The sequence below is a fragment of the Porites lutea genome, chromosome 10 (assembly GCF_958299795.1).
Source record: "Porites lutea chromosome 10, jaPorLute2.1, whole genome shotgun sequence".
Taxonomy (NCBI): Eukaryota; Metazoa; Cnidaria; class Anthozoa; order Scleractinia; family Poritidae; genus Porites; species Porites lutea.
Genome location: NC_133210.1, coordinates 24,235,896 through 24,263,176, shown reverse-complemented (window position 1 = coordinate 24,263,176; position 27,281 = coordinate 24,235,896). Strand labels below are relative to the sequence as shown.

General features: G+C 38.6%; 1 protein-coding gene across 1 annotated transcript in view; it reads right to left on the bottom strand.

The window, feature by feature from the left end:
* The window catches only part of LOC140949907 (uncharacterized), a 34,371-nt gene extending 7,373 nt beyond the window's left edge, over positions 1-26,998 (bottom strand). The window contains exons 1-8 of the mRNA XM_073399057.1: positions 26,874-26,998; positions 13,009-13,275; positions 9,297-9,575; positions 8,334-8,636; positions 5,230-5,538; positions 2,924-2,971; positions 2,416-2,448; positions 1,718-1,759 (exon numbers count right to left, since the gene is read on the bottom strand). Of these exons, the coding sequence (XP_073255158.1) occupies positions 1,718-1,759; positions 2,416-2,448; positions 2,924-2,971; positions 5,230-5,538; positions 8,334-8,636; positions 9,297-9,575; positions 13,009-13,275; positions 26,874-26,931 (1,339 nt within the window). The 5' untranslated portion in view covers positions 26,932-26,998. The remainder of the gene's footprint in view (positions 1-1,717; positions 1,760-2,415; positions 2,449-2,923; positions 2,972-5,229; positions 5,539-8,333; positions 8,637-9,296; positions 9,576-13,008; positions 13,276-26,873) is intronic.
* Between the last annotated feature and the right edge of the window lie 283 nt (positions 26,999-27,281).

The window sequence follows — 27,281 nt, the reverse complement described above, 5'->3', positions numbered from 1 at the left end:
TACGGAAGGTTGCCATGGCAATTTTGTAATTTTACATGTGAAATTACAAATTAACGCCGAAATTTGGCACCAGAATTAAGGAGTAATTCTTCACCTATGATATTAAGGTCCTTAACTCGAGCCCCAACCCTTAAATCTACCGTAAGCTTCAGCACTGTTTTCCTTTTCGCTTGATTGATAACTTGTGTAAGCTTACTTACTCATTGTTGAAAGCTGAGGAGGAAGCATTGCTGAAAAAATACGAGAAAGTAGAACTGAATTAAAATTTGGTTTCAAAACAATAAACCTATAGTAATAAACACAAACGTCAGTGTTATCAGCGCAGGATTTTATTTGCAGGGCTTTCGGGCGTGACTACGGCAAAAGATCCTTAACGCGAGTCCCAACCCTGAAATCTACCGTAAACGCGCGATTTATAAGCCCCCACTTATAAGCTCCCCACTTTATAGGCCCACCTACCTGTAAACCGAAAAATGCATCCTGTTATGCGCCACCCCCCCCCCCCCCTCCCCCGGCTAGCATGTATTGAAATGAATTCCACATTTCACGACGTTTTGAAAAGCGATAAAATTCAAAGTGTATTTTAATCAGCACCGCCTATGTACCTTGTTTTGAAACACGTTTTTTAGTCCGGTTATAAGCCCTCCCCCCCGGCCCCCTGACCCCCTGAATACAAGCCTCCCCGTTTATCAGCCCTCCTAAAACGCCTTACGAAGTTTACGGTAGATCGAGCTAGCTGTAACTAATCAGGGGGTTTAAGGCCTGGTCATGCTTTTAGCTAGCTGTACGTATACCGAGTTATGGACAAATTTTTTTTTGGAGACCGCCCTCCCCTAAGGGTCTGGATGACCGCAACCCCCCCTTCTTATCTCAAGGTCTGGATTCGGCACTGATGGATGCACCTGGGAAGTGTGGAGAGCACTCAAGAAGCTAGAGTTCCTCTCGCCTACGCCACGAGCAACTCTTTCGTGCTCTCCAAACTTCCCGCGTGCATCCATAACTCGATATAAGCACGCTAAGCGCGCGCGAACAAATTCTTAGATTCTAAATGCAATGTGTTGAGATAGCACATGCTATTGTAACGTGTGCTTCTGAATCTGATTTTAATTTTGCTTAGTAAGATCTAGTAAGAAAAAATCTTCTCCGTTTTTTTTTGTTCGGTTACAAGTTTGTATCTATAGCCAATGTAAGAAAAGTAAATGTTAGTGTGGCCCGGCATCCGTTCTTTCTCATGTTGTCTCCTTCTCTGCCGTTCCCATCAACACGTTATCCTTTTTATTTCGTTTTTATTTTTTCTACGGAAAGTTCTCTCGATGATCGAGTTTCATATTTTGAGGCAAACTTAACAAGTAATTGAAACAAATGATCACTCCTTGCCCTTGGCAGTTGTGGCCGGTTTTTTATTCTACTAAAATAATAGCAACACAACTTTACAAAAAGAAACGCTAAACATGCCGCCATTTTTATTGCGCGAAATTAATGGTTCTTACGTCCGGCTGATAGAAACTTCTCTCACACTGAAAGAACCTGAGCAGATACACTGTACGAAATGCAAACAAGGACTGAACATATAACGTTAAAAACAGCCATTATTTTTTGGATAGAGTTAAGCCTATCATTCTTTTTTGTTTTGAATCTGATTACATTTCATTGCGTAAATCTCTAAGCTCACTGATTTCTCTTTCGTTGGTAAATTTTTAACTATGCGTTTACTTACTCCAAGTTGAAGGACGAGAGGTCGATGGCCATATTAGTATTGCTGAAATATTACAGGTAAGAAAAATTAGAAGTACACACACATATATATAATTACATATCTAACACAGGAACCTGGCGATAACTAGGTTGGGGGACTACGGTGAGAATTTTCATAGGGGGTTGCTGTCTTGGTTGGCTCATCGTCAAGCTCAGTCCCTGAGGTAACTTGTCATGGGGTGGGAAAGGGGCCTCCATGTCAATCCCTAGTGGCGGGGGGAGGGTGCTTTTCAATTTGAAGGAAAGAAATTTCGTCTTTCAAAAATTCTAAGCTCACGACTACAGAATACAGCTATAAACATCACCTCATTGCTAAAGTACATGTAAGCGTGATCATTATTAATTCGTGTAATTTTTAAAAAAAGAAAGATCGCCTTGTTGTTGTTTTTTAATTCTTTATCAACAAAAATTTGTTTTAAACGTCTCGTTTGCTAATATTTCTGGAATTAGCCTGAAGTTTTCTACATGTATTGCATGCTGAAACACTTTTTAATAACGTTTAATGCAGGATGAATATAAAAAAAAACGAAACATTAGTATAAGGTTTCTATTGATTAAGAAATTTTACAAAGTTTTTGAAGCCCGTCAATGACATCGCAGTTTGTGTTTATCAAATCTAAAATACCAATGCGCTAACTATGAAGTGAAAAGCTTACTTACCTGAGGACATGGAATTTGTCGAAGGTGAAGAGGCTATTATTCATCAAATGAAGAGAAAAAGAAAGATAGATAGTTATGAGATCTACGAATATGTGGCAATGATTGAACAGACCAGTACAAACAACAAAAGACAACGTGCTGGGAACGTCGAAATTGTAAGTGTTATAATTTATCACTGAAAAATGAAAATAAAAGAATTGAAATAAAATATGTTTCCATAGAAAGGTTTATATATTTTATGGACATACGAGTAACGTTTACCTCATTTTCAAGGCGAAAATAATTGTCAGAAATGAGTTAACTAAGAATAGGGAGAGCATCCCGTTTTTTTAAAGCTTTTCAATTAACTCTCAGCTGTCGGCTGTTTAAAAGTCTGAAACCTACCTCTGACCTTCTGCTAAAACATTTCACGTCAATTGTTACAAATATCATTCTATATAATTATATAGTTCCTCAAAAAGAATGCAAGTAAGTTTAAACAAGTTAAATTGCATAAACTCGCAAATACCTCGAGTAGGAGATACTGAACTTGCTGAGGGTATAGGAATTGAATTGTCTGTAGAAACAAATACAAATCTGTAGGATTATCTATTTCTCAACACTCCAGGCCACATGGCCGAATGTTTTAGGGAACGGGAGTGCAACACGGTCTTCCCGAACACCATCGCTCTTGCCACCAGCTGGGGCGGTAGTTATCAGTTGTTTCCTGAGTTCATCTCCTCAGCCCCACCGGGGGACTTCCATATAAAAGTGACGGGTATCCCCCGTCAAAAAGAAGCCCAAAATGGACGTGGCTCGTGATTTATTTGACCCCCATAGTAGATTACACTAAGCACAAACCTAAGTGATGTCATTATGGATAAAAATGTTCATAGCTTTCGAATGAATACCCCAAGCAAGATCGACCAAATGCAACAGCATCTACCCCTAAGCGAGTCGCAAACTTTCCCGATACATTCATATAGAGTTCCCCAAGCCGCAGCTCTTCGGTAGTGCTTGTAAATTAGTTAACTGATTTGCCTTCAGCCACTTGCTATTTTTTCTTGAGTTTTTTTTTTCTGCTCTCATTTGTAGGCCACAATATAAACTACTGGGCTATCAGGGTCTATCAGAAATTCTTTTTAAATTTTAAAGCTTGTCCGCAATTAGCCATACATAGCAAAACATATCAAAAGTTTAGCTTACCATAACATTATTTAATTTTAGAATACAATTTGCAATTGGAAAAGGAGAAAATAAAGACACCAAGAGCAAAACGTAGTATATTTTAAATGGGAACCAGGTATGCTTGAGTCACTTTATTGGATCTACTGTAGAATTCTCTGAAATTCTGTTAAAAGGTGAAATTCTCCATATTTGGACATTTTATTTTCGCTCATTTTTGGTACCAGTCGATGCAACTTAAAGACCCAAATTAGATGATTATATCATCATACGGATAAAGAAAAATAAATCTCTCTTGCACTGCCCTGATATCTGCCAGTTCTGCACTTACGTTTACTTATTAAAACTTAAAATTCAACTGTTCAACGCAGAGCGGTGTTGAGGCTCACAGTACTTAGGGACGGACCATTATTTTTCTGGAGGGGGGATGAGAAATATGGAAAAAAATTGTTTGCAGGGTCTGAAAAGACAAAATAAAGTGTTTGCAAACACGATATGTATATGAAAAATGTTTGCAGGGAAGTCAGATAAGCCGTCAAAAATTTTAGTTTCAAAACTGACTCAAATAATAACTGAAAGTAACACTGAATTGAAACAAGGACAAAAAGATATGGAGCTGGGTACATCAAAGTGGTCATTTTATAACATTGAAATAAATGATAAAGTAAAAAAAAGCTGATTCTTTGTGCCTATTTATTCTCAACATTATTTGTTAACATTTTGCCCTATTAAACTTCACAGAGTTTTCTCAAAACTATATGAAACAAAATAATATAATTCTTCAAACTCGGCTATACTCATCGCTGCTATTCCCATAATTATTTCAGAAGCCAATCAAAAAATTCTGAAGAGAAATTGCTGAGAAAGCTCTGTACATGTGTATGTGTATCTGACAAAAATATTCTGTGGTGTTCATGAAATAATCCTCTATAACTAATAAAATTTTAAAAAATGACAGTAAACGATTCAAGTAGCTACACCTTGACATTCATTGCATGTTATCTGACATCTGAAACTTTTTCGTTGTAGCAGAGAAATCCTGACCCGGAACAAGTGTTATTTTTTCTTGAATTTCTGTAAACGTTTTAAAAAATTTTTCAACTCCCTGAAGACGTCTTCGTTGGTTAGACGAAAGGAGGAGGGAAAACACGTTTTACAGCTACAGTTCGCAGAGTGCTGCTCACCAGTCTTAAATTAGTTTAAAAAAATTGAAAAACTTGCGACTCCCTTTGCCTTCAACTTCCTGTATTTGCGCCAGTGGCTGACAGAGAAGACGAATAAAGAAAGCACAAACTATAAATTACTAGGATCTTATATGGACAAAATAAGTTGCTAGCGCACTTTTGATAGTTTTTAGCACCAAAGAAAAACAATGGTTTGTAAGAAGGTGAATTTTTGGGGAAAAAAAACTATTGCAGAGGGGCAGATATGAAAAAATATTTTACTTGCAGAAGAAAATTCCTTATTCCCTCAGTCCAGAAAAATAATGGTCCGTCCCTTAGAGGATTATCTAAGCATTTTAAAAATCGCTGTTACCAACCATATGCAGCTATCACTGGTCTTGATATGAAAAGTAGCATACACGTTCAGGACAAAACTATTCTACCGCAGGCTCAACCGTTCATTTATTAATTATGATATCATACTTACTTGAGCAAATCACTGATGCATCTTCCCTGTGATCACAGTTATGAACACCCCATGGACGGGACCCGCGACAATGCCTAATGTGATTTTCATTTCCCTGACATTCAACATTGTCCAGCCAAATTCTGCCACTTCCTCGACCGAAACGGGCATATAACGGAGCACTAACAGCAGAAGGATACCCAAGTTGACGACAGACAACCTGCGCATCATTTATATCCCACAAATCGTCGCACACCGTTCCCCAGGAACTGTTGTAATAGATCTCCACTCTGCCCTCTCCAGACCAGCTTCCTCCAACCAATCTCAAATCTGATGGTGAATAAAAACTTACCTTCATCAACTAAGTTGATGACGTACGTTTACCGGCGCCTTTTAAAAGACTTCTATCCACGGTGATAAATTTACTTTTAATTCTAAACTTTATTGATAAAACCTCTCACAACGACGCAGCGCCACAAGTTAGCTGAAAATTCATGATCAGATTTTGAAATAAAAATTACACCCCATAGAGTATTACACAGACAATTACAAGTCGATTCTCGTGAAATGTTTAAACCTCAATCGCAAATTAGTACGTACTGAAATGGTGACACAGAAATATATTTCCTGTTCTGTATTTGTGAAATGTTGAGGCTCTAAATTTCTAGGAGGGGTTGTAAACCAGCGTCCTCAATACACATGTTTGGTTTGTACGCTTTGTTTTTCCAATTTAGGTCATTTGATAATACCCTACAAAACTGTTTGCTGTTCAACGTTTGTGTTGTTATCGTGCACGTGCAGGCATAATCTACATGTATGAAAAGAAAAAGGACAGATTCCCTTAAAATCATTTCACACACTATACTTTACTTTCATACTCATCATTTTGTCATCTCCGCCCGCAAATAGCAAAAGCTAGACGAAGCGGGCGGAGAGATAGAGGATATTACATGGCCGCTTGGAGATACGAAATTTCTCTTCGAGTGTGGAAAATATTTCACTCGTTCGCTGCGCTCACTCGTGAAATATTTTTTCAACACGAGAAGAGAAATTTCGTATCTCCAAGCGGCCATGTAATGTTCTATTTATTATATAAACACCAATGAACTACCAAATCATTTCACTTCAATAGCTTTTTGGTGTGAAAGGCGCGATCTATTATGTAGCCATAGCAACGGTGATATTTTCACACTTGAAAATATCAAGTTTTCGCGCGAAAGCTCACCTGGTATTTCATAGGTGTGTTTATATAATAAGAAAGGTTATCACATGACCTGCACTGGAAAAGAAAACAACAAAAAGCGATATGCAAGGTCTGTTAGTACTTGTGTGTCAAATTTATCGACACTCATATATAGCATGTTATTTATTTACAAAAATAAATTAACATGAATGTGATTGTGACTTTTTCAGAACTAGCACAAGTGAGCATGCTCGCAGGCTAATGTACAATTTCCGGTTTGTGCTAATGTTTGGGTGCTTTACAGCTTACACATTCTTCCACAGGTTTGCGAAAAGCACATACAAACTGGATTTTCTCTTTGACATGTTTGCTTTTGTAGTAATACACAGTCAGAAATTAATGTTACGTCATGTTTCAATGTTACATGTACCTAACTAAGACGGAACTACGGTTTCGCTTGTTGAAGTATGCTTCTGACGTCATCGCCCCAATTCTAACTGGTTTGATCAATAAATCTTTCACTGATGGAGTATTTCCAGGGGTCTGGAAGTTTGCAAAAGTCAGTGCATTATTTAAAGATGGAGATAAGTCATTAAAGGATAATTACCGACGGATATCAATGTTACCAACTATAAGCAAGATCATAGAGAGATCAGCAAATATTCAGTTAAGTTCCTTTTTGGAAGAAAACAGATTATTATCACAATAACAGTTTGGCTTCCGATTAAAGCGTTCAACTTCCACTGCCTTAATCGCCTTCACAGATCAAGTCCTAGAAAGTATGGACAAAGGATGCGTGACGGGAACAGTGGTCCTGGACTTTCGCAACGCGTTTGACACCGTTGATCATCTGCTCCTCATCAAACTCAAGTCACTAGGAGTAGCAGGGAAAAGCTTGGAACGGTTCTGCTTATATCTCTCTGGTGGAGTTCATCAAACGATGTGTGTTAATGCATTGTCTCCCCCAGCAATACTCACCATGGGAGTACCACAGGGCAGCATTTTGGGACCATTGTTATTCTAGGTGTATATTAATAGCATTCAATCTGAACTGTAGCACTCAAAGATGACGATGTTTGCTGATGACATGGCTTTTTATTGTCATGAGAACTCGCCAACCGATTTGCAATCAAAGCTCAATGCAGACTTGGCAACTTTTACATCTTGGTTACATGACAATAAGCTGACACTAAACGTTATCAAGTCGAAGTTTATGGTCAGTGGAGGACGTAACGAACTAAGTCAATTTAATGACTTTGCTCTTATAGCCGACAATGATCAATTGGAAAGCGTTACCAAATTCAAGTATCTTGGAGTGATCATTATATAAACCAGCATCTTACTTGGCACGACCACAGTGAACAACTACAAAGTAAAATAGCAAATGGGGAGACTATACTTAGCTGTCTTAAAACGAATCAAGCATCTTCTCCTAGTTTATGCAAGAATGATCTATGTGTCAACAATACTCATTCCTATTCTTGAATATGCGAGTATCGTATGGGGTGACAAAAATAACAAAGTTTTAATGGATTCTATCCAAGTTCTTCAGAATAAAGCAACCAAGCTAGTTCTGAATCGAGCGACGCATTCTTCTTCAACTCAAGCACTGCTAGATCTGAACTGGATGAATCTATCAACCAGAAGATTAACTCAACGGTGTTTTTTTATGCATAATTTTTTTTAATGACAGTGAAAGAAACAGTATGATTACTCGAGCCTCAGACTATCATAGCCATAACACCCGCAACAAGGAAGCTATTAGATCTATTAGATCAAACTCGAAATGGGGTCTACTCAGACCCTTTAATAGTGCATTGACAGACTGGAATTCCCTTCCAGAAGACATGAGATGCCTACCTTATAATGCTTTTAACATTTCATTACTTAAACATTTTAAATCTCAATAAGTTGACCGCTTAGTGTTTACTTTAAAACTCACCGTCAACTTCGGTGATTTCAAACCTCAGCCTATCCTCCCCAGCCTCGTTATTCACAATGCACATGTATTTGCCTTTATCTGCCTTTGTAATACCAGTAATTGTCCATTCTTCTTCTGTTGGATGGGAGTACCGGCTGTCATATTGAGAATCGACCTTCTTCAATCTATCGACCCATCCAAAGTACCAAGTGACAGTTGGTTTTGGGGTACCTTTCTTAATATCACAGTGAAATGTGTTGTTGTAACCTAGAGTGAGTCTGCGATTTACAGGATCACCTTCATACTTGTTGATTTGGGGGCTCTCTGTTGTAGAAAAAAAAGACACTGCTTCAATCAGACAATCTTATTAGCTTTGTCAAAGTTTTAAGAGTTAAGGTGTTAACAGCTGCATGGGCGCAAGGAAAACCATGATATTTGTCACAAAGTGCAAGAAGTCAATCAAGTCAACTCATTACCCTGTCACTAATCAATGATTATTATAGTGGCCACTCACTGACAATAAGATGCCGGAGAAGAATCTTGTCAGAAAATATACTGTAGTTTCAAGTTCACCATGACCGCTGAATACAAGCAGGGCTAACGTCCATTTGAAGTGAATATATTCACAAATTTCAGCGACTGGAGAGGAAGATCTGTTTCCAAAACTGTCCACTTTTTATTTTCAAATTGTACTTTACGTACAGGCTAACGTAACGCTGTATCAATGTGTCATCATTGCTTTTGTACATTGGTAATTTTTAATTCAATATGTAATTTTCCACTATGCTAATTTTATAGAAAACAAGAGTAAAGTATTATACACCGATTAATTGGTGAACTGCGGTATTTCCTCCGAAGATACAAATATCGATAATTTCTTCTCATGCTTTAAGTTTTGACTTAATATTCAAAATGGTGGACGATGGCTGATGATATCATGATCTGTATTCTCTCGTGGAGCAAAAGCCTCACAGTGTACCTTACCTATGACTACAGCAGAGATAGGGTCAAATGTGTGACCACCAAGTTTAGCTGAAAATACTTGACATGTGTAGTTTCCTTCATCAATCTTTTGTACAGGTTTGAAAGTGATTGATCCAGTCTGTGGATTGAGGGTTAAGCGTCCACCAAATCTTACATTTAAATACTGTCCATCCTTTGTCCAAGCGTATGTAAGTGGTGGATAAGCTGACACACCGAATACCAGCGTTTGTGTTTGGCCAAGGAGTAGGGTTTGCTTTAAGTTGACATCAGTTACTCTATCTATAGCAAAAAAGATAAAATTTGTCACAATTGGCCGTTTTCTCAAGTCTTCATAACAACTAATCCTTTCACCCCTAGAACCCGTCATGGCAAGATTTTTTGTAACTCTAACGGCTTTAAATCTGTGGACAAAGTCCTGTTTGTAACCATTCGAGTGAATCATCTTTGGGAGAACCGGTTTGCATATTTAGTACTGTTTATCTAAATTGTATTTCACTTGTGTTTGCGGGGGAGTATTTACTGTAGACCACTCTATGATTTACAAACTAGGGGGTTTTGTTACTTAGCACCACAACGAGCTAAGAGATCAGGCCCCAGTTGTTCAAACGTTGGATAGCACTATCCACTAGATAAATCACTATCCAGCGGATAAGTATTTGGGAAACCAATTGTACTATCCACTGGATAGAGATTTATCCACCGGATAGCGCTATCCACCTTTTGAACAACTGGGGCCAGGATCTCGAACTTCTAAGAACACTGACATTAACAATGAAACTGTAGAAAATGACATTTAGGAGATATGAGGTTTTATTTTTTATTACTGTTACTAGACTTTTTTATACCAAAAAGGAGAATTTTTTTAATTATTATCATGTAGACAAGTTGATTGTTGAGACCAAGCTTTCTCACTTACGAAAGTAATCTGCTATGGCATTTCTGATGTACATTAGTTGTTTGTAAGTTTTATTTGAGTTTATAGAAATTAGTAAGTACATTGTAAATAGATGAATGAAGGTTGCTTTCTGTCATAGTACACTGGACAAAACTGTTCTGGATTGACGTTTCACGATACAAAACTCTGTCGAAAAGCAATTTTTTTTCTCAATTTTAGCAAAAAATGATTTAATACAAGAAAATGTTGTCAGATGTTAATTTGCAAATATCGCAAAAAATAACAACAATACCAAATCTAGCAAAGATCAGTCTTGTAAAGGCAAACAAGGCCCAGAGGAATTCCTTAAATTTCGCAAAAATCGCAAAAGTAACAAGAATATTTTATTGCAACAAGAAAAACACGTTAACAAATATCGCAACAATAAAAGCAATAATAAATTTTGCAGACCTGCGAGTGAGCGCAGCAAACGAGTGAAATATCTTTTCATCACCAGAAGAGAAATTTCGTATCGCCAAGTGGTCATATAATGTTTTTTTTTTATTATATAAATATCAATGAAATAGAAAACCAGTTCAATTTAATAGTTTTTTGGTGTGAAAGGCGCGAAATATTACGTAGCCATAGCAACGGTAATTTTTCACGTGTATAAGATAAATAATATCATAGGTGACGAATTACTCCTTAATTTTGGCGCGAAATTTCAGCATTAATTTGTAATTTCACATGTGAAATTACAAAATTGCCATTGCAACCCTTCCGTACGTCTCAGTGTCAAGATGGCGACGAAGTTTTAAAATGCGGGGAATTAAGATGTCAGGGCACAAAAAGATGCTCTAGAAAACCTGAACACACAAGATAACATCAAGAAGGATTCTAACAGGTATTTTGCTGAAAAAGCCAAATTTAAGGTCTAAACATTTGAGAGAGTGGAGTTCTCGATCGATACGATCCGGGAACATGTCAAAAATCCAAGATTGCTAATGTAATTCGTCACCCATGATATTAATAGGTAATCAAATGGTATACTCGTGAAATTAGGGAATAATTTCACTTGCGTTTTGTCCAAATCCTTATAATTTCCCTCGCGTGAGGGCTGGGGAAATTATTAGGATTTGGACAAAACGCAAGTGAAATTATTCCCTAATTTCACTCGTCACCATTTGATAACACATACTAATATTTTCACATGTGAAGATATCATGTTTTCATCTGCTATATCATTGGTGTTTATGTTAATAATAATATTATTATCATTATTATTATTATTGTTATTATTAATTATGTAATTATTATCACAGATATCATTATTTCACTTACGTTTTACATGCAAGGGCTTAGACTAATTTAAGCTTAACACGCTACCTATTAAGTGTTTAAGTCAATTTTTAAGTTGAAACAATGACTTTTCTGCGGATATGGTATGTACTATGGAGAGAAGTAACACGACGAGACTGAATGTAACACAGTATTGAAGAAACTGCCCCTACAAAAAAACAAAATTTACTGTGGCATTCATTGTTTTGCTCATCAGAAATGTGCATATCCAGCTGATCTCTGAAATTTCCACATATTCATCATCTCACGTAAAACCCAAGGAGGGCTTCATATTAAATACGTAAGAGACTAGTGCTGGGGAACAACTTTAATTTATACTTTTGTGTACAAATATATGATAGTTAACTGAGCAGCGAGTCAACATTCATGTATAAGTAATAGTGAACTTAATTACTCTCTGACGTCTTTGAATTTGCAATATCGCGTGATCAGCAACATTGCTGGGGGACAGTTGAATTCTTGATTCCCTGTAAGGTCAAAATTTCGACGAGCGACATTGTCTTAAAACAGCGAAACAAGATTGATGAAATGGCGATAGACAACAAAAAGATAGGTTGAAACCGCGCCAGAGAAAAAAGGCAAATACAATAGTAAAAACCCGAAAGGGACATGGCTTACTCCTCAGTATGCGAAAACAAAGGGTACGTTCCTTTGAGATGATCCGGATCATGGTTGTTGGGGATAAGCACAGATTTCTTCAACTCAAACGGTAAAAACTAAAATAAAAATACAAAACTTGTAGGTAGAGAGCCCAATAGAACTGAAAAACGGACGAGATACTCACAAGTTCTGTCTGTAAAACAACGCAACAACTCTCACAGATCACGCTAGTCACATGGAAAAAGAGGTCACGTGACCAGCGCTCAGGTCCCTATCAAAAAACGTAACGGTTTTCGGATAATGTTCATGTCCGATGTTTAAATTAGATTTGTCCTGAACAATGGTAGATCAAATGAACCGATGAATCCACTCTGGACAAGGATTCATCGGTTCATTTGATGTACCATGATCCGAGTGATCTCGGATCACTGATCCTGATCTGGAGCAAGGGAACGCACCCTTTAAGGAGTTTCGAAATTCAGACATAAGACATATATATCTCCTCCCTCCTCTGAAGAGGACCTTATTGTTAGATGCCGTATTGCATGATTTTGAAGTAAGCAAAGAGATTGTATGCTATTGGGAAAACATCTCCAGCTACAGACTGAGCAATATTAATGATAATGTGATTTTGAAGTAAGCAAAGAGCGTGCATTGTATTGGGGAAACCCCTCCAGCTACACAGCAATATTAGTGATTGTCGCTTCAGATCTTTTGTATATAAACATTATCAATTTTATATTATTTATCAAAAAACTTGAACACTAGCTGGAACAGCACTGAATTACTGCTTGGAACAGTGTATTGCTACCCCTAACGGTAGGAGATACCCATTACCTTATAGACTATACATCGCAGTACACCCAGGGAGATACTTACAATTAATATTTAGAGTGAAACTTCTTGAATTAAACGAGCCTTGACATCGGTACTGGCCTCCATCTTGAGCAGATATGGAATGTATATTCAGTGTATATGTATCACTATTCACTGAAACTGTAATCCTCCCAATGCTTGATGTTGTGATTCTCTGACCCGAGGGAGTTATCCAAGAATCAAAGGTTTCTCCTATTACGATGCAAGGCACTCTTGAATTTCTTCCTGCCATATTTATTGTTTCTGTAAACGGCAATCTAACTGTTCCATCTACAAGAAAAGAAGAAAAAGATACCAAACCCCTCAGTATTTGATACTATTATTGTCATTATTATTATATTATTTATTATTATTATCATTATTATTGTTATTATTATTATTATTATTATTTTATATTTAGCAAGAATATCAAGTTTGGTGCCAATGTAAGTATTATGTTCAAGCCTAGCTTCACTCCCAGAATATTTAACAATGGAGTCTCATAAGGTGGTTATAACTTTTGAGTCTGTTCGAAATCCTATGGTGTCAAACCTGTTTGACAGTACTTTCAAATTTTCCACCAATAAGGTTTCTCATCATTTTGGAAACTTTGCTGAAAGGGTGGAAACCAGGCGGTGTGCGTCACGAGATTCGACCAATCAGAATGCGTTATTTGTAGAGTGATTTTCGCGCTTGGGAAGAGCCGTTTTCAGAGGTGTATATGGTAAAATTTTCGCGTTATTCCAAGCTTGTGTAGGTAATTTCTACCCTATACGGCCTTGGAAAGTTGTTCGAACACTTTATCTTGATAGTAGTTACGTTACCTTAAAATATTTTGCTTTCTTGAGCGTTTATGACAAGTTTGAATTGTTGGTCATGTACAAGCCGCCATGATGATTTGAGTGTTGTTTTTGCCGTTCTTCTTGGATTCATTGCTGGCTACTGTTAGCGGTTTTATTGGATTTTTTTGGTCATCGTGTTACTTCAACATTTCTTCTTTGCAAATTTCGGGTCTACCCGGTCTACCCCTGATAGCTTTCCCGTTATGATCCGTTGAAAGTGTCTTGGAATTAAGAGATCGTCTTAACCACGTTGCACAACTGCCGGGAAACAGACTGAGAAAACATGCCGACGCGGAAGCCGACGTGAAGCGAGAAACGCCAAATCTAGGAAGAGTTTGTTCCATTTTAAACCAGAAAAGGTAAATAAGTTTGAATATTGTAATGACCTTTGGAAAAAAAACATTTTTCAAAACCCAGTGCGGAAACTGAAAGCTTGACTTTAAAATAAGTTGTATGTAGTGTGTACCATGTGTATGTAAATCTTTATGTAAGCTTCATGTGAGGGATTAAATTGTCACGAATCTCTACTATACCAAAACACAAAACCATTATCGAACATCTAGCCAACATTAGCCGCTTTACGTTCCCTGCTTTCAGATAGTAGAGCGCGGCGGTAAGTGGGGAGCGAGTTAAAGGAACTGGTTCACGATAATGCGCACGCGCGCTGTTTGTCTCTTCAGAATAAAATTGTCGGGTCAACACTAAATTCGAAATCGCCATTACCGGTACAATCATTGAAAATCCTTCGTTTTATTCGGACATCCGTCGCTTTGGCTGGTCTAGTTATACTTTGGTAGTGGTGATTAACGTGTGGTTGTGTCGTTTGACTGGTTACGTTTTAAGGAGACGCAAAAAATAATGTTTTGATCATAGAGGTTCAGAAGAGCATCGTGGCCGACCGGCAACAGGACGTTCTCAAGAGTCTTTGGAGATAGAGAAGCTTAGCCTATCGATCTGGTATGGTTCTAGGAGTAGTGTGTGGCTTACGAAAAGTATACATGACACTTGGAAGGTGGTTAAAGGCATGAGTTCGTTCAACTTTGATTTGATTTTTGACTCCGACCTGTAGTTATACCGCAACAAGCGGCGCGATCTTCACCGATCTGGTACACTTGAAATGTTCCTTGTATCTTTGCTTTACGATCGTATATGTTTAAGAATTGATGTTTTTAAAATAAATTATTGCCTGAATATTCTGTTTATAATCTAGTTTCTTTATGTGTGCTACTCGATAACATTTGTTTTGCGGAACACTGACCCGATGCAACGCGAATGAATTTGTTCATTTGCTGATAAGCATTTGAAATTTATGCTCAATTAAGGATAATCTTTATACTCATACGTTCTGCGTTTTTGTCACCGGTCAGGTGCTATTTGTAGGTATTTCTGGATTTATATAAGGCGAACTGAGAGAACAGTAATAAGATGTTTGTTTACAGATTTTGTTTGCCGATCGGTGACTGCTTTGTTAGCGTGGGTACGACCTCGTAAAAATACACGTTGGTAAATGTTTGTTTCAAAGCAGGACAGGGCTGTAAATCTTATTCTTAGCGGCTGCAACATATATCTGAGGAGTTGCAAAAAATAAACTTGAATTATGGGGATAAATAAAATCAAACCAAATGCCCGGAAATACTCTCGCGTCGCGAACAATTAATTTGAATTTTGTAAATTTACTTGCATGCATCTAACTCGCTTCCGATTGGTTGAAAAACAATCAGCTACTGTCAGAACTCACACATGCGCATTATCGTGAACCAGTCCCTTTAAGTTGTACACAGGGAAAATTGGGAAGGGGGGGAACGGGGGGGAGGGGTGGCGAGAGCGAGAGAACGCCTGTAAACTTTGTTAACAAAGGGTCGTTCTGGTATACTCGAGTCCAGTATACCCTCTTATTGGTCGATTATGACACCTTCTGTTAACACTCGAGCACTGGTGACATTGATGAGGAATGCAATATGGACGGAGAAAGACATCTGTTATCGAATCACGCGGACATCGAAGCTACTATAAACAAAGCAATCGAGCATTTCCTGTATGAGGAATCTTTTCATGCATGAAGAGCAGAAAATTTGCTTGAATCTCGTTCGCCGAGGCCAGGACGTTTTCGCGATTCTTCCAACGGGCTCTTGGAGACAATTGGGCTCTTGGCGAGTCAATTTCCACGATCATCATCGTTGCGCCTGTCGTAGTCATAGTGAAAAAAAGCTCAAGCGATTTGGAATAACAGCAACAACAGCCATAGGCTGGGGACAGGAGATAGGCATGGACGAAGACACGGCAATGTGAAAGGAAGGTGTGCTTTCCCCCTCTAGTCTCCCTCGTTTTTTTTTCTTCGTGAATTTTTCTCCCGCGCCCTACTATCCGAACGCCTAGAACAGGCTAAGCCAACATTCAGGATTTTAAAAACTGAGACGAGAGACGAAGAGAGACGATTTCCCACCTTGCTGTTTGCTCGCGCTCCCACTCCTTGGCGGTAATAAAGTCCATCAAATATATAAACACTACTAATGGACGAATTTTTCTTAGTTAAGCAAATCCAGGTATGAACTACAGATCTCTTCCACTCTGAGATAAAAAATATACATATAAACCAAACAGTACATATTAAAATCTTCTGAGAAGCAGGAAATCGTCGCTTAAAATCGGCTAGATCGCACCTTCGATTGTCTCCGAATCGCGATAAACTTATTGAAATTACCTTATGAATGAAGCTAACAGCAAGCATCTAAGGCCACTATGAGATCTTGAAAATTCTCCAAATCGCGCTCTTCCGTAATGTTTTTCAGAAAAGGAAGCAGTGTTTTGATCCCTGGGTTTGATTCATCTCTCTCACGAGATGCGAACTAGTTCGAACTCGACCGTGTTACGATTGAAATGAGGCACCGCAACAATTTTACTCATGAACCTTTGTGGGTCATGACGCACACCGCCTGGGGGCAAACATAGCCTCTCTCGCAGCCATTTTAGTGTCGTCACGCACGTAACGCTCCTACAAATGTTAAGTGGTCCTTAAAAAGCCTTGAGGCTGTAGCCGTGACTTAAGCTTTTCAGTTATGACAAACTTTTTTGTTTCTTCTTCTATTGTAAACTGTCTATGTTTGATTCATGTGACATGTGAGATCTCAGTTAACTTAGATAAGGGACCTCTAATTTGTCGTGCACCCCTTCTTTGTTCATTTGTTACAGTTGTCTGGATGGTTTTGATCCAATTTAAAAATGTCAGGGAAACGTGTTTAGTGAGTCTTTAAGTCTCCGTTTTGTGCGCTTCTTTCCATTTGGGAGTCTTGAATTTTTTCCCTATTAAGGCTCAGCGTTACTCCAGTTTGTGGTCATGGCGGGACTGAGACTGAGACCTAACACTCTGCCTTTCACTCTAGACGATATAAATCAATGAAAATCAATCATTGATTTCAATCAACATTATTAATAAAAATCTATTGATTGATATTGATTGGCTTAGCCAATCAATAAAAATACTATATAATCACTCACCGATGCGTCTAAGCTTTATTGATTTTCATTGATTGCTATTGATAATCAATAGCTGATTGTGAAACAATAAAAACCGGGTTAGGCGTTTGCTTAAACGTGGTCGCAAACGCAACAACGCTGCTATGTCTGTGGAAATTTCTATATCCGGTGTAGACAAAGGGTATCACCACTGCCCTTTTTAAGGAAGGGGAAGTGTTTTCCATTTCCAAGAAGAAGAGAGAACGCGGTAACGCATTCAAAGTTTTCAGTGAGGGAGGCCAACTGGGCCATCTCCCAGCGGAGTTTGTCAGCTCACTCTAATTTTTCTAATACATTCAGCTACGAATTCGATAAAAATGTACTACCTTATGCTCAGTTAAACGTTATGGACCGCTCGTATGCATCTGTACATTGCAGTTACGGTTTCTACCTGTTGTCAATACAGGAAGATAATAGATTGTGGTTTGACTTACTGTTGTTTCTGTTGTACTGTTTTAATTTCTTAGCTTATCGTAGATCGGACCATGAAAACTTAATTGGGTTTAATTTCTAAGCCGTGTGTCGTGTTATAAATAGATCAAAGACATGTTAGTTTTCATTAAAAATCAATGAAATCAATGTAAATCAATGAAAATAGAAAATCACTCAAGACTGCGGGTTTGATTTTTACCGGCTTTCAAAATCAAGCAATTAATTGCTATTGATGTTTATTTATTATTATTGATGCTATTGATTATTGATTATGATTGAATGGTATCGTCTGGTTTCACTTAATGAAGCGATGGTTAAAGTCTATACCACGAGTGCCCGCTTTCGCCGTCGGTGTCGGTGAAAAGTTTATTGTAATTAAAGAAGAAAAGGTGAGATAGGTGTCCAGCTCTGAAGGTAACTGACGATGACCGTGGCCCACTTGGAAATTTGCAACGCGAACTGGTGTCTTTGCTTTGGCTACTGACCGACAAAGTTGAAGTGTAAGTCTTATGCTCTTTTACCCTACCGATAGCACTAGACATGGGTAAAACTAGGAGTTTAAATTTCAAAGTAAGCTAAGTGCTGAGGGCTAGAGCTGGAGACAATACAGAGAATACAGTTTGAAAACAAAGACAGTAAAGTGACGAAAATGAAAATGCCCCCTGGGAGTTAGGGTGGGTAAGCCTTGTAAATGGAAATTGCCGTGTATTTGTGATTCATAAAAAAGGGGAGAGCCCTTCGAGTCAATTTCTAGAGTATAACCAAGCAGATGACAAACGAGGCTTTAGTTTTTAGTAATTGCTTGTTTAGGGTTTTTTAGATTTCTTTATTTGCCTAAGGAAATAATTTCATCGAGGTCACGAACGGTTAAGTGATGAATCTGATCTTACATCCGACAAATTTTTTGCTTTTTCCCGCTATTTTAGGGAATATTGTGCTGGCTGGCGAAAGGCTCGCCAGCAATAAACAGCTAAAGTAGGTTGAGTTTGACCGTCCGGGTGAACGTAGTCCTAAATAGTACTGTTGTTGGTGACAGTGACTGCCGTTTCGACGACCTGTGCCTTACCTTACCTTCAGAGTCAAAGTGAGTTGTATCACGTCAGTTCATGGTATTATACCGGGGTTATTGATCTGATTGGTCAATTACGTCGCGATGTTATTGGTCGTCTGTCAGTTAGGTCGTGATGTTATTGGCTATGAAGACTCGTAATCAGTAATTGGTGCGTTTCGATCCGTCTAATGTCACAGTTAAACAGTCGTCTATTGTTAGTCAAATTGTCAGTTCTCCAGTCGTTCTCTCATAGTTAGTTTTGCTTGATCTCGTCAATAAGTCGTTTGTACGGCGCTGGTAACTGTTGGCTACGAGTCAGTGGCGTTTGTTCTAAGTTAGTAAACCAGCTTTCTAAAGTAAGACATTAATAGAAGTCTGTAGAATACGTTATACATGTTGCAGAGTCCCAGTCAATTTGATGTTTCGTCTGTAAATAGTGCTCAGCAATGTGATTGTTGACGTCACCATTCCTCGTCGCTCGTTTGTGTTCGGTCAGTCGCATCCTTAGGTTTCTGTCGGTTTCACCAATTTAAGAAGCCTGACAGTCGCAGCATTTGATCTTGTATACTAGTACTGCTCCCTCCTCGGTTTGTCTTTGTCAGCTTTTGTCCTTGACATTAGTAAACAGTCGCTTAACGTGGTTATCGGGTTGTGTGCAACACGTATATTGTAAGGTTGTAATATACGTGAAATAGTTTCAGAGGTGCCTCTGAAGTACGGTATAGTCGCTTTCGTAACAGGGCCAGAGTTGGTCTGAGTGTTGGAATCAGCGTTACTGTGAGTGTTCCGTCTAGTAACAAAGTCCGTGTTGTAATTGTTGTTACTAAAACGTTGTTAAGATTATCAGTCCCGTCTTGTAGGCTGTTAAGCGAGTCGCAAACTAGTTGCGCTCGTCTCGTCAGAGTCCGGATAGTAGTAGCCTTTGTGAGAGGTCGGGTTGTACGAAGACTGGTCTAGTAATCGGTCGGTATGTGTCGGTTTTCTCTAAATAGTCGTTAATAGTTTGTTGTTGTCGCGAGTGACCCAAGCAGTCTAGAAAAGGTATCTTACCATTTTCTTCGATCTGCTTTGTGAACTGTATGTCTGCGTTCTGTGTTCAAACCTTTCACAAGAATCAGCTAGCTACTGCATTTTTCTTCTTATGTATTAACTAAAGATGTCCATCGGAAAAGGCAGAAAATGGTATTTCCGAGACCCTAGATTCAAACATTTTCTGGGTGTGCATTAACCACCCAGACAGAGCTCCCTAGTGCGTAAACCTTCAAACTCTCACGCTACGCCCCGGATTATTATCACTTCTTTTGGGTATTATGGTGCATCTTGCGAGCTAAAATGGAGAATTTGAAAAGAGGGCAGAGCTGAACAACGTCTGCGCATGTGCAAAAACGAGGGAGGTCTGGGGGCTAAGCTAGACAGCATAGTTTGCAAATGGATTTTCAAAACATCCTCCCATTGTGCCGATTTTTTAAGATGGTTTCCGAATATTTAAGGTTCCCATTTAAGCTAAAGGTAGATTATTTCATATTTTATTCAGTTCTCTTTTCCGTCTCCGTAATTTTTCATCCCTTTTTTGCTATGAACAAAAGAAGATGAACGTACGAAGCCGAGAACAGTTCTTTCATTCGAATGTGTACATGTCCAAGCGTAAACACGCAGAAATGAAAGACAGACTATCAGCATGTTATCAGTTCTAAGAAATCGTTCGGACATCTCCTATCATAGCCAGCATTAAAGGTGCATTTTGATATTTATCTTTATTTTTCCTCTTACGCTTTAAGCCCTTAGAGTGGTCAGCATATTTCTCCTTATTATATAACTGCTTTAGAAAACAGAGTGGTCATGAGGATTGAGTGCATGATCAGGGAAGATAAGCTAGTCTCACTAATATTTTAACAAATTCTCCCCACTACTTCTGTTGAAAAAGTATAGGGACAGTAAATGAGAATCCCAATTTTGATATCAGGGTTTAAAGGGTTAATGATCGCCTTTAAGTTATTTCTCTTGTTATAATTACGTCTCCCTAGGTTTCACTATACCAACTGTAAGAACACAAAACAATATCTGAGGTTTCGAATTCCCTTCTTTCTTTCAAACTTATTTCCCTTTATGAGGAAGCAACCTTTATCAGGCTACCGCAGTCAGTTTCACTAACAAAGTACATGCTAGATTACAAAGTTAGGCCACCAAATTTTGCTTTCTTAATCTAAATCAAAAATCTTAATTAAGTCTTGCTCTGGTGCATTGAGGTCTGGAAAAATCCCCTTTTCTCTCTGAACAACAGAATAACCTAACCTGCCGTTTTAAAAAACCAGAAACTCATTTGTGAAATTGAAGTTTGTCAATCCGTCTTTTTTAGTATGTTACAGCCAAACTTGTAATCCACCAATCAGTTGGGCATATTCATGTGACTTTTGAGGGAAGCGCTAAGTGATTTTAGAGTGAAACATCTTGCATCGAGTTGATAGCCTTAAATGTACACCCAAAAAATAGCAATCAGCTTCGATCACATTCAATGACACATTCATTTTTGGGTTCGACAAGTTTACTTTACAAAATCTTGCCAACAACAGGGGTGGGTAAACCAACCTTTTATACTTTTTATACATCACATCTGAGGTGAAACAGTACTAAGGCGCTGTATTTATCGTACAGACCTCGGACAGAATGCAGTATTTCTATTCACAGTTTTTCAAGACAAATTGCACCCAGCCAATACTCAGGACGATAAATCGTGGGCTTTTACCGAAACCGTTCAAAACATTTCCAAACTCACCTATACGGCCAGCAGGTTCTCACTTTTGACAAGCGCCAAATTTGCAGTGCGAGCCGTGTCTAGTGTTTGAGTAAACATTAATAGAGTTTGGCTTCAACATTATAAAGAGTTTATTATGTTTTTTTTATTCAATAGTTTTATAGCCGAGCTCTGGCGCGCGAAGCTCGCCTGCGGAGTACCATGGGTAAGTAAATCTACCCATCCCGGTGACCGTTCACCGCCCGCCCGTCCGTCCGCACCACAGGGTGCCAAATTTCCAAGGAAACCAATGTTAAATCTCACACTTTCTACCTAAATTGGGAGCACAGGAAGACTGATATTGCGCACATATTGCTCATCAATGTTGTGATCAATTGACAGCTGTCAAAACAGGGTATCCGCTGATCATTATCACCTGACCATATCGCGGGCTCGTGTGTCGACCCATAGAGGTCGAGTATCTTTTTGAAGTTATCCGCTGACAAGTTACTAGCTTTCAAATGATTGCAGGCTCAATTTTAATATTTTTTTAATTCATATGAAATATATGGTGTTTTGTATGTGCCGCACAATTAAAATTTTGATTTCAAACTGACCTCGGAAGATAAAATTCAGCCAGTATTTACAGGCAGGGACGACATGCCAGTTGCTTTTAACTTTTCTCACCAAGGTCACGCGTTGCTCACGCTCTACGTCCAATTTTTATACTCTGATTGGTCAAAATTTGACAGGTGAGTTCATGCGGAAAATTTATGCAGCATCTTAAATCTTGTTTACTTTGACAGCTGAAGCTGGCAGAGTTTTGTGTCAACTTGTGATGTTTTTAACTGTCTTTTTCCACTAAATGTACAAAGTGAAATTCAGCTGCTATCAAGAGTCTTCTGTTATTCATGGCTGGTTTGTTTATTGGGTTTACTGGTTGAGAAATACGTCGTTTTGGCAGGTCGGAAATCCGATTTCGGATGGCATCGTTTTCGTTTTTCATCCTGCTAGATGCGTAAGACGGTTGAAAAGTCTGAAGCGATTCTGGTCTTACTTGATAGTTTTCAGTGCATCTCGAATGGTAAGCCTGAGTAATTATTGTATTTGACGTTTGTTTTTTATATCTAATTTAATGAAGTCGAGCGTAGTTTATGCGGCTATTTGGTTTATGCACGAGACAATCATCTGACCGAGTATCAGGTTTGATTATAAGCTTATAGAACTTTAAAAAGCCTTCACCGCAAATAGATAGGAAACGTTCCAAAGAACATTTAGTTATAATTCTGGCCGTATTCTTTTCGTCGTCTTTTCACTAAATTAAATGTAAACACGGTTGTTTGTACAGAGCACAATCTGACTTTCACTTGAAAATATTACTTTTTTCCAGTAGTCGTCTACTGTTCGACCTCTTCGCTCTTTACACCACTTGACTGGCTTTTTTCGATTCGCTTCCCGAACCACCTGCATTTTCTTAATCGCTAACCTTATTTTACATCCTTCCGAATGCAACACTTTTTGCACGGTTTTCTGGCTAAAAGTCTTTGTTTTGCACTCGTTCAGCTTGGCAGTAATATAATGCCCTGTAAGGTGAGTCGATCGTCTGTTACTTTTAACCAAACTATAGTGATGTCATAAAAATGAAATTTCTGAAATTATGGGATTTGTCAGGATATTCTGTCAGGATATCCTTAGAAAACTCCATACAAACCCTTCTAAATTTTTTTGGGGTCGGCCCAAAAAAGCATAACTGGGCTATCTCAGAGACAATTTGCCCCGAAATGCTCATTTTTGGCAGGTAGGCCTCTTGGACATTGTTCTTTCAGAATATCCTGACAAATTCCATAATTTCAGAAATTTCATTTTTATGACGTCATCACTTTAGCACTCTATTTAAAGCATTTCTGTCTCTCCCCCAACTGTGCCAGTTCGGTACTTAGAACGCTCGTGATAGTCGTTCTTGGGATGTTCAACATTCTTGACAGTTCCGCTTTGTTTTTCACGAATTCCGACAAAGTAATAATTAATTCTTCTCTGTGGACAGTTCAGCGCCTTTTCGACTCATGAGAGCTGAAAATAAATTCTCAGAAGCAAACAAAAAAAATATGACCATTTTTTAGCGACGTAACGTTGAACGTAATGTTGAATGACTTAATAAACAAGGTGTCAAAACACAAACAGCTCTTATTTCTCTTCTTTCGGGAACTGTGCAATTTTTTTTCGAGCTCTTGGTCAGATGTTTGTTTGTTTCTATTTTTGCTAATTTGTCCCGCCTTCGATTGACCAAACGCGTTCCCTGCATCAGGTTTTCCTGTTGATAGTGTGCACAACGGGGGTAAAAATTCCCCGCATCTTTTTTGAAAGTGACGAATACTTATGTCCCTTGATTGTAGCATACAGTGAAAAGATAAGAGAGGGCAATACAGAGTTTATCAGAGGAAGTCTGAGTATCAGGCGTTTCTGGGGGAAAAGGGGAAAGATGAAAGCGAAAAAGGGAGAGAGCTGAAAGAGAGAAACGCCTGACACAGATGCTTTTACTGGAGCCCTCCACCCCCACACAGCATGATTCGATACCATCCAATCAAAATCACTTCCGGTCATTGCGTTGTCAGCTTCACGTGTCAAAAAGCTCTCCTAAAATAAATCTCACCTTAAGGTCTGGCCGACCTCCAATGCTTGTGTTGCTACGATTTCGCTTTTTTCTGAAACCTCCAATGAGGAGTTTTCGAATACTTGTAATGGAAAACCTGCCGTTTTCGAGGAATTATAACATATGTTTTAGGAATTGTGCTAGTGAAAGATCGCCAACGCTCGGTTTGTAAATAAACATGCGTCCGGAAAAATTGTAAATTGCTTTTGTCTGGAACCTAAAAAGCTGATGTCGATCAGGCCGAGAATCGTCCGAGGGAAAGCGAAGTATTATTACGCCCGCTTGAGCTTAAGACATTTCAAAAGTGAAAAAAATTTTGGAAGAGGAAGCGAAGGAATTCCAATCACGTACGCTATGGACGCTATCGTAACCGGCACAAGCAAAGTCAAGCTAAAGCCTTGGTGCTGTCGGCTATTCTCAATACATGGCTAAGCTTGGCTACCTCGCTCTAATTTTATTTACGGTAACAATACACCTTTAACGGCAGGATGTTGTAAATCAGAACTTAATAGATATCTGAAGCACTGATATTGTCTTCTTTGTCCTGGTCTTGTGAAACCAATACTCATACTCCGACATAGTTTCGGCAGAAGCTGGTGTATGAGGCTTTTCCATACTCCGAGAACATCGTTCCTTTTAACTACGCGCCTTTGAAAACACAATTCTTGCTCGGGTTTTTATTTTTATTCCAGGAAAGAACTTTAGAGCGCCTTCTAGAGCCTTTTCGAATTCCTCTCTACGTCTCTGTCCATATGAAATCCAAATAGCTATGAAAAATTTCAATGGCTTCTCCTTGGCGATCGCTGTGCTAGTATTTACTTGCAGTCGGTGACGTCAGGGGGTATTGTGTGTTATCCAATCACTGCCAGATCCAGATTTTGGATGTGTGACACGATTTGCTGAATGGTTCTGTGTCGGGCCTTCCTTTCTCTTCTCCCCCCTGCCCCCTTCCCCCTCCCCCATCTAAAATCTCCTCTACCCCAGCCCCTTAAGGAGGCCTGATACTCAGGCTATATCAGAGGTGCAATACCTCTTTACTCTCCAGTAAATTTAAGTCATCCTTTATGATTTTGGACTTTTGAAAGCTCGATTCACTCTTAGCTCAGGTAACAAGAGCCATTAATATATAATTTTATATATAACAACTGACAAAATTAACGTTGAAAAGAGTAAATGGGAAAGAGTTTAAGTCGCAGATTGCAAGTGTACTCACGGGACTAAGTTAAATGCACTTGAGGTGACTTGTTTGGTTTGTTAGTCTGAAGCAATTTATTTATCCTTTGAAAAAGCTCGCGATATATTTCTCCAAGATTTTAAGAGATCTATGTACTAAAAATTTAATCGGGGAAAGTTGTCTAGGAAAATATAAGGCAACAGAAAAATAGAAATTTCAGTATTTTAAAAATCGAGCTCGCCTAGTCAAATTTTTTTAAAACGAGAACATCCTGTCGCCGTCTTTTCGAGAACTTTTTACCTTCTATACGCAAACACAAAAAACCGTCAAGATCTCCTAAATTTAATCTCGCAAGAAGTTAAATATTCTGACTGTTTTATTTTAAGTTGAAAAAAAGAAAAAAGCCATTTTTTTAAGTCAGCGAATCTGCATTTTTCCTATTTATGAAACATTTGCATATTAAAAGCAGCATGCAACGGAAACAATTTTGGTTGGCTGATTCGGCAAATGTCAATCAATCAAAAAAGTGGGCGTCAGACGTTTCGTAGGAGGTTTTTTATCAGGTTCTTTTTTCGTTTCGCCTTGCCTGCCGGAATGTTATTTACTAAGAGAAACGAAAATAGAGCCTGATCTCACGTTATCAATATTCTTATCAGCGCATCTTTCTACGAAGCGAAAGGAATATTACAAAGTATTCTCTTTTAGTAGCCAACCTGAGATCGAGCAAAGTAAATATTGTAAAAAAGTGTGATACGTGTGGTAAGATGCACCTCGTCTCTGAATTCCCCCTTTTTCTAATTCCTTTTCAGTGTGTAGTTATGTACTCTCTGTTACTTATAACAGTGTGATTGGATAAAATAAATGAAAAGGATTTAAGAACAAGACCGCATGTGGTAATGTGTTCGCCCTTGTGTGAATGACTCAACAGTTTTCAAAACGCAATGGGAAGAAGGGCAAATTCTGCTGTGCACCACTTTACAGAATGCACATTCTCTTACAATACAAAGCCTTCCTGGTACGTTGATGTTTACAATTTTACTGTACTTGAACGTTCGTTCGTTAGGCGCAAAAGGACGACTTTAGAAAAGCGTCCTCTTAAGCTCCCGTTAACACCCAACACTCAATTCCGCGATAAGCGCGCATTAGTCCTTTGGTAAAAATTTTTGGTCTCAGATTTCAGAGTATGGTCGAGAACATAGGGGTTGTTCATGTCGGTTATCATTTATATATATAGCACAAAACAAAGCTGACATATGAATATTCAACGTCACAAGAAAATGGTATAAACAACATTTGAACCTTACAAAGGTGTGGCGACAAAATCGCTGCGCTCACATCATCTGCGAGGTCTAAAGCATAAATCTTTTGGAAATTTGACGCCAGTAATGGGCGCGACCAAGTAATCAAAACAGCGAAAGAAGCCAAGAGAATTGAGAAGACTCTATAGTCGCCACTCTTATTGCATTACAACGTGTTAACACGTGAGTCACACTTACCTGAGCGACCAACGGTCATCACAAGTAAAGCCACCATCATAAGTATCAGTTTCGCCATTGTTGTTCTTTTACGTAGCAGGAATCTGCACAAAATAACACTTCGTTTAGAGCGCCAAATAGGTGTTAAACGAGTTACAGCTGCAACACTGGGTCACGAGAGCACGTTATTCCTGCGGAGCGCTCTGTACCCTGCACAGAAAACGATTAAACCCAACGGGCGCACTATCACGCGATGTCAGTGCGCACGCGTTCTTTCAGCAGACGCGAACCTCGCAAATATTAGTTTCTTTACTATTTACGCTTGGGAATATTGTTTCTCTCCACTGCAGTGAGATCTGTACAGACATGCTAATTTGCAGTTAAAACGGTTACCAGTATATAAAGGATTTGTTTTATTGACTGGAAAGA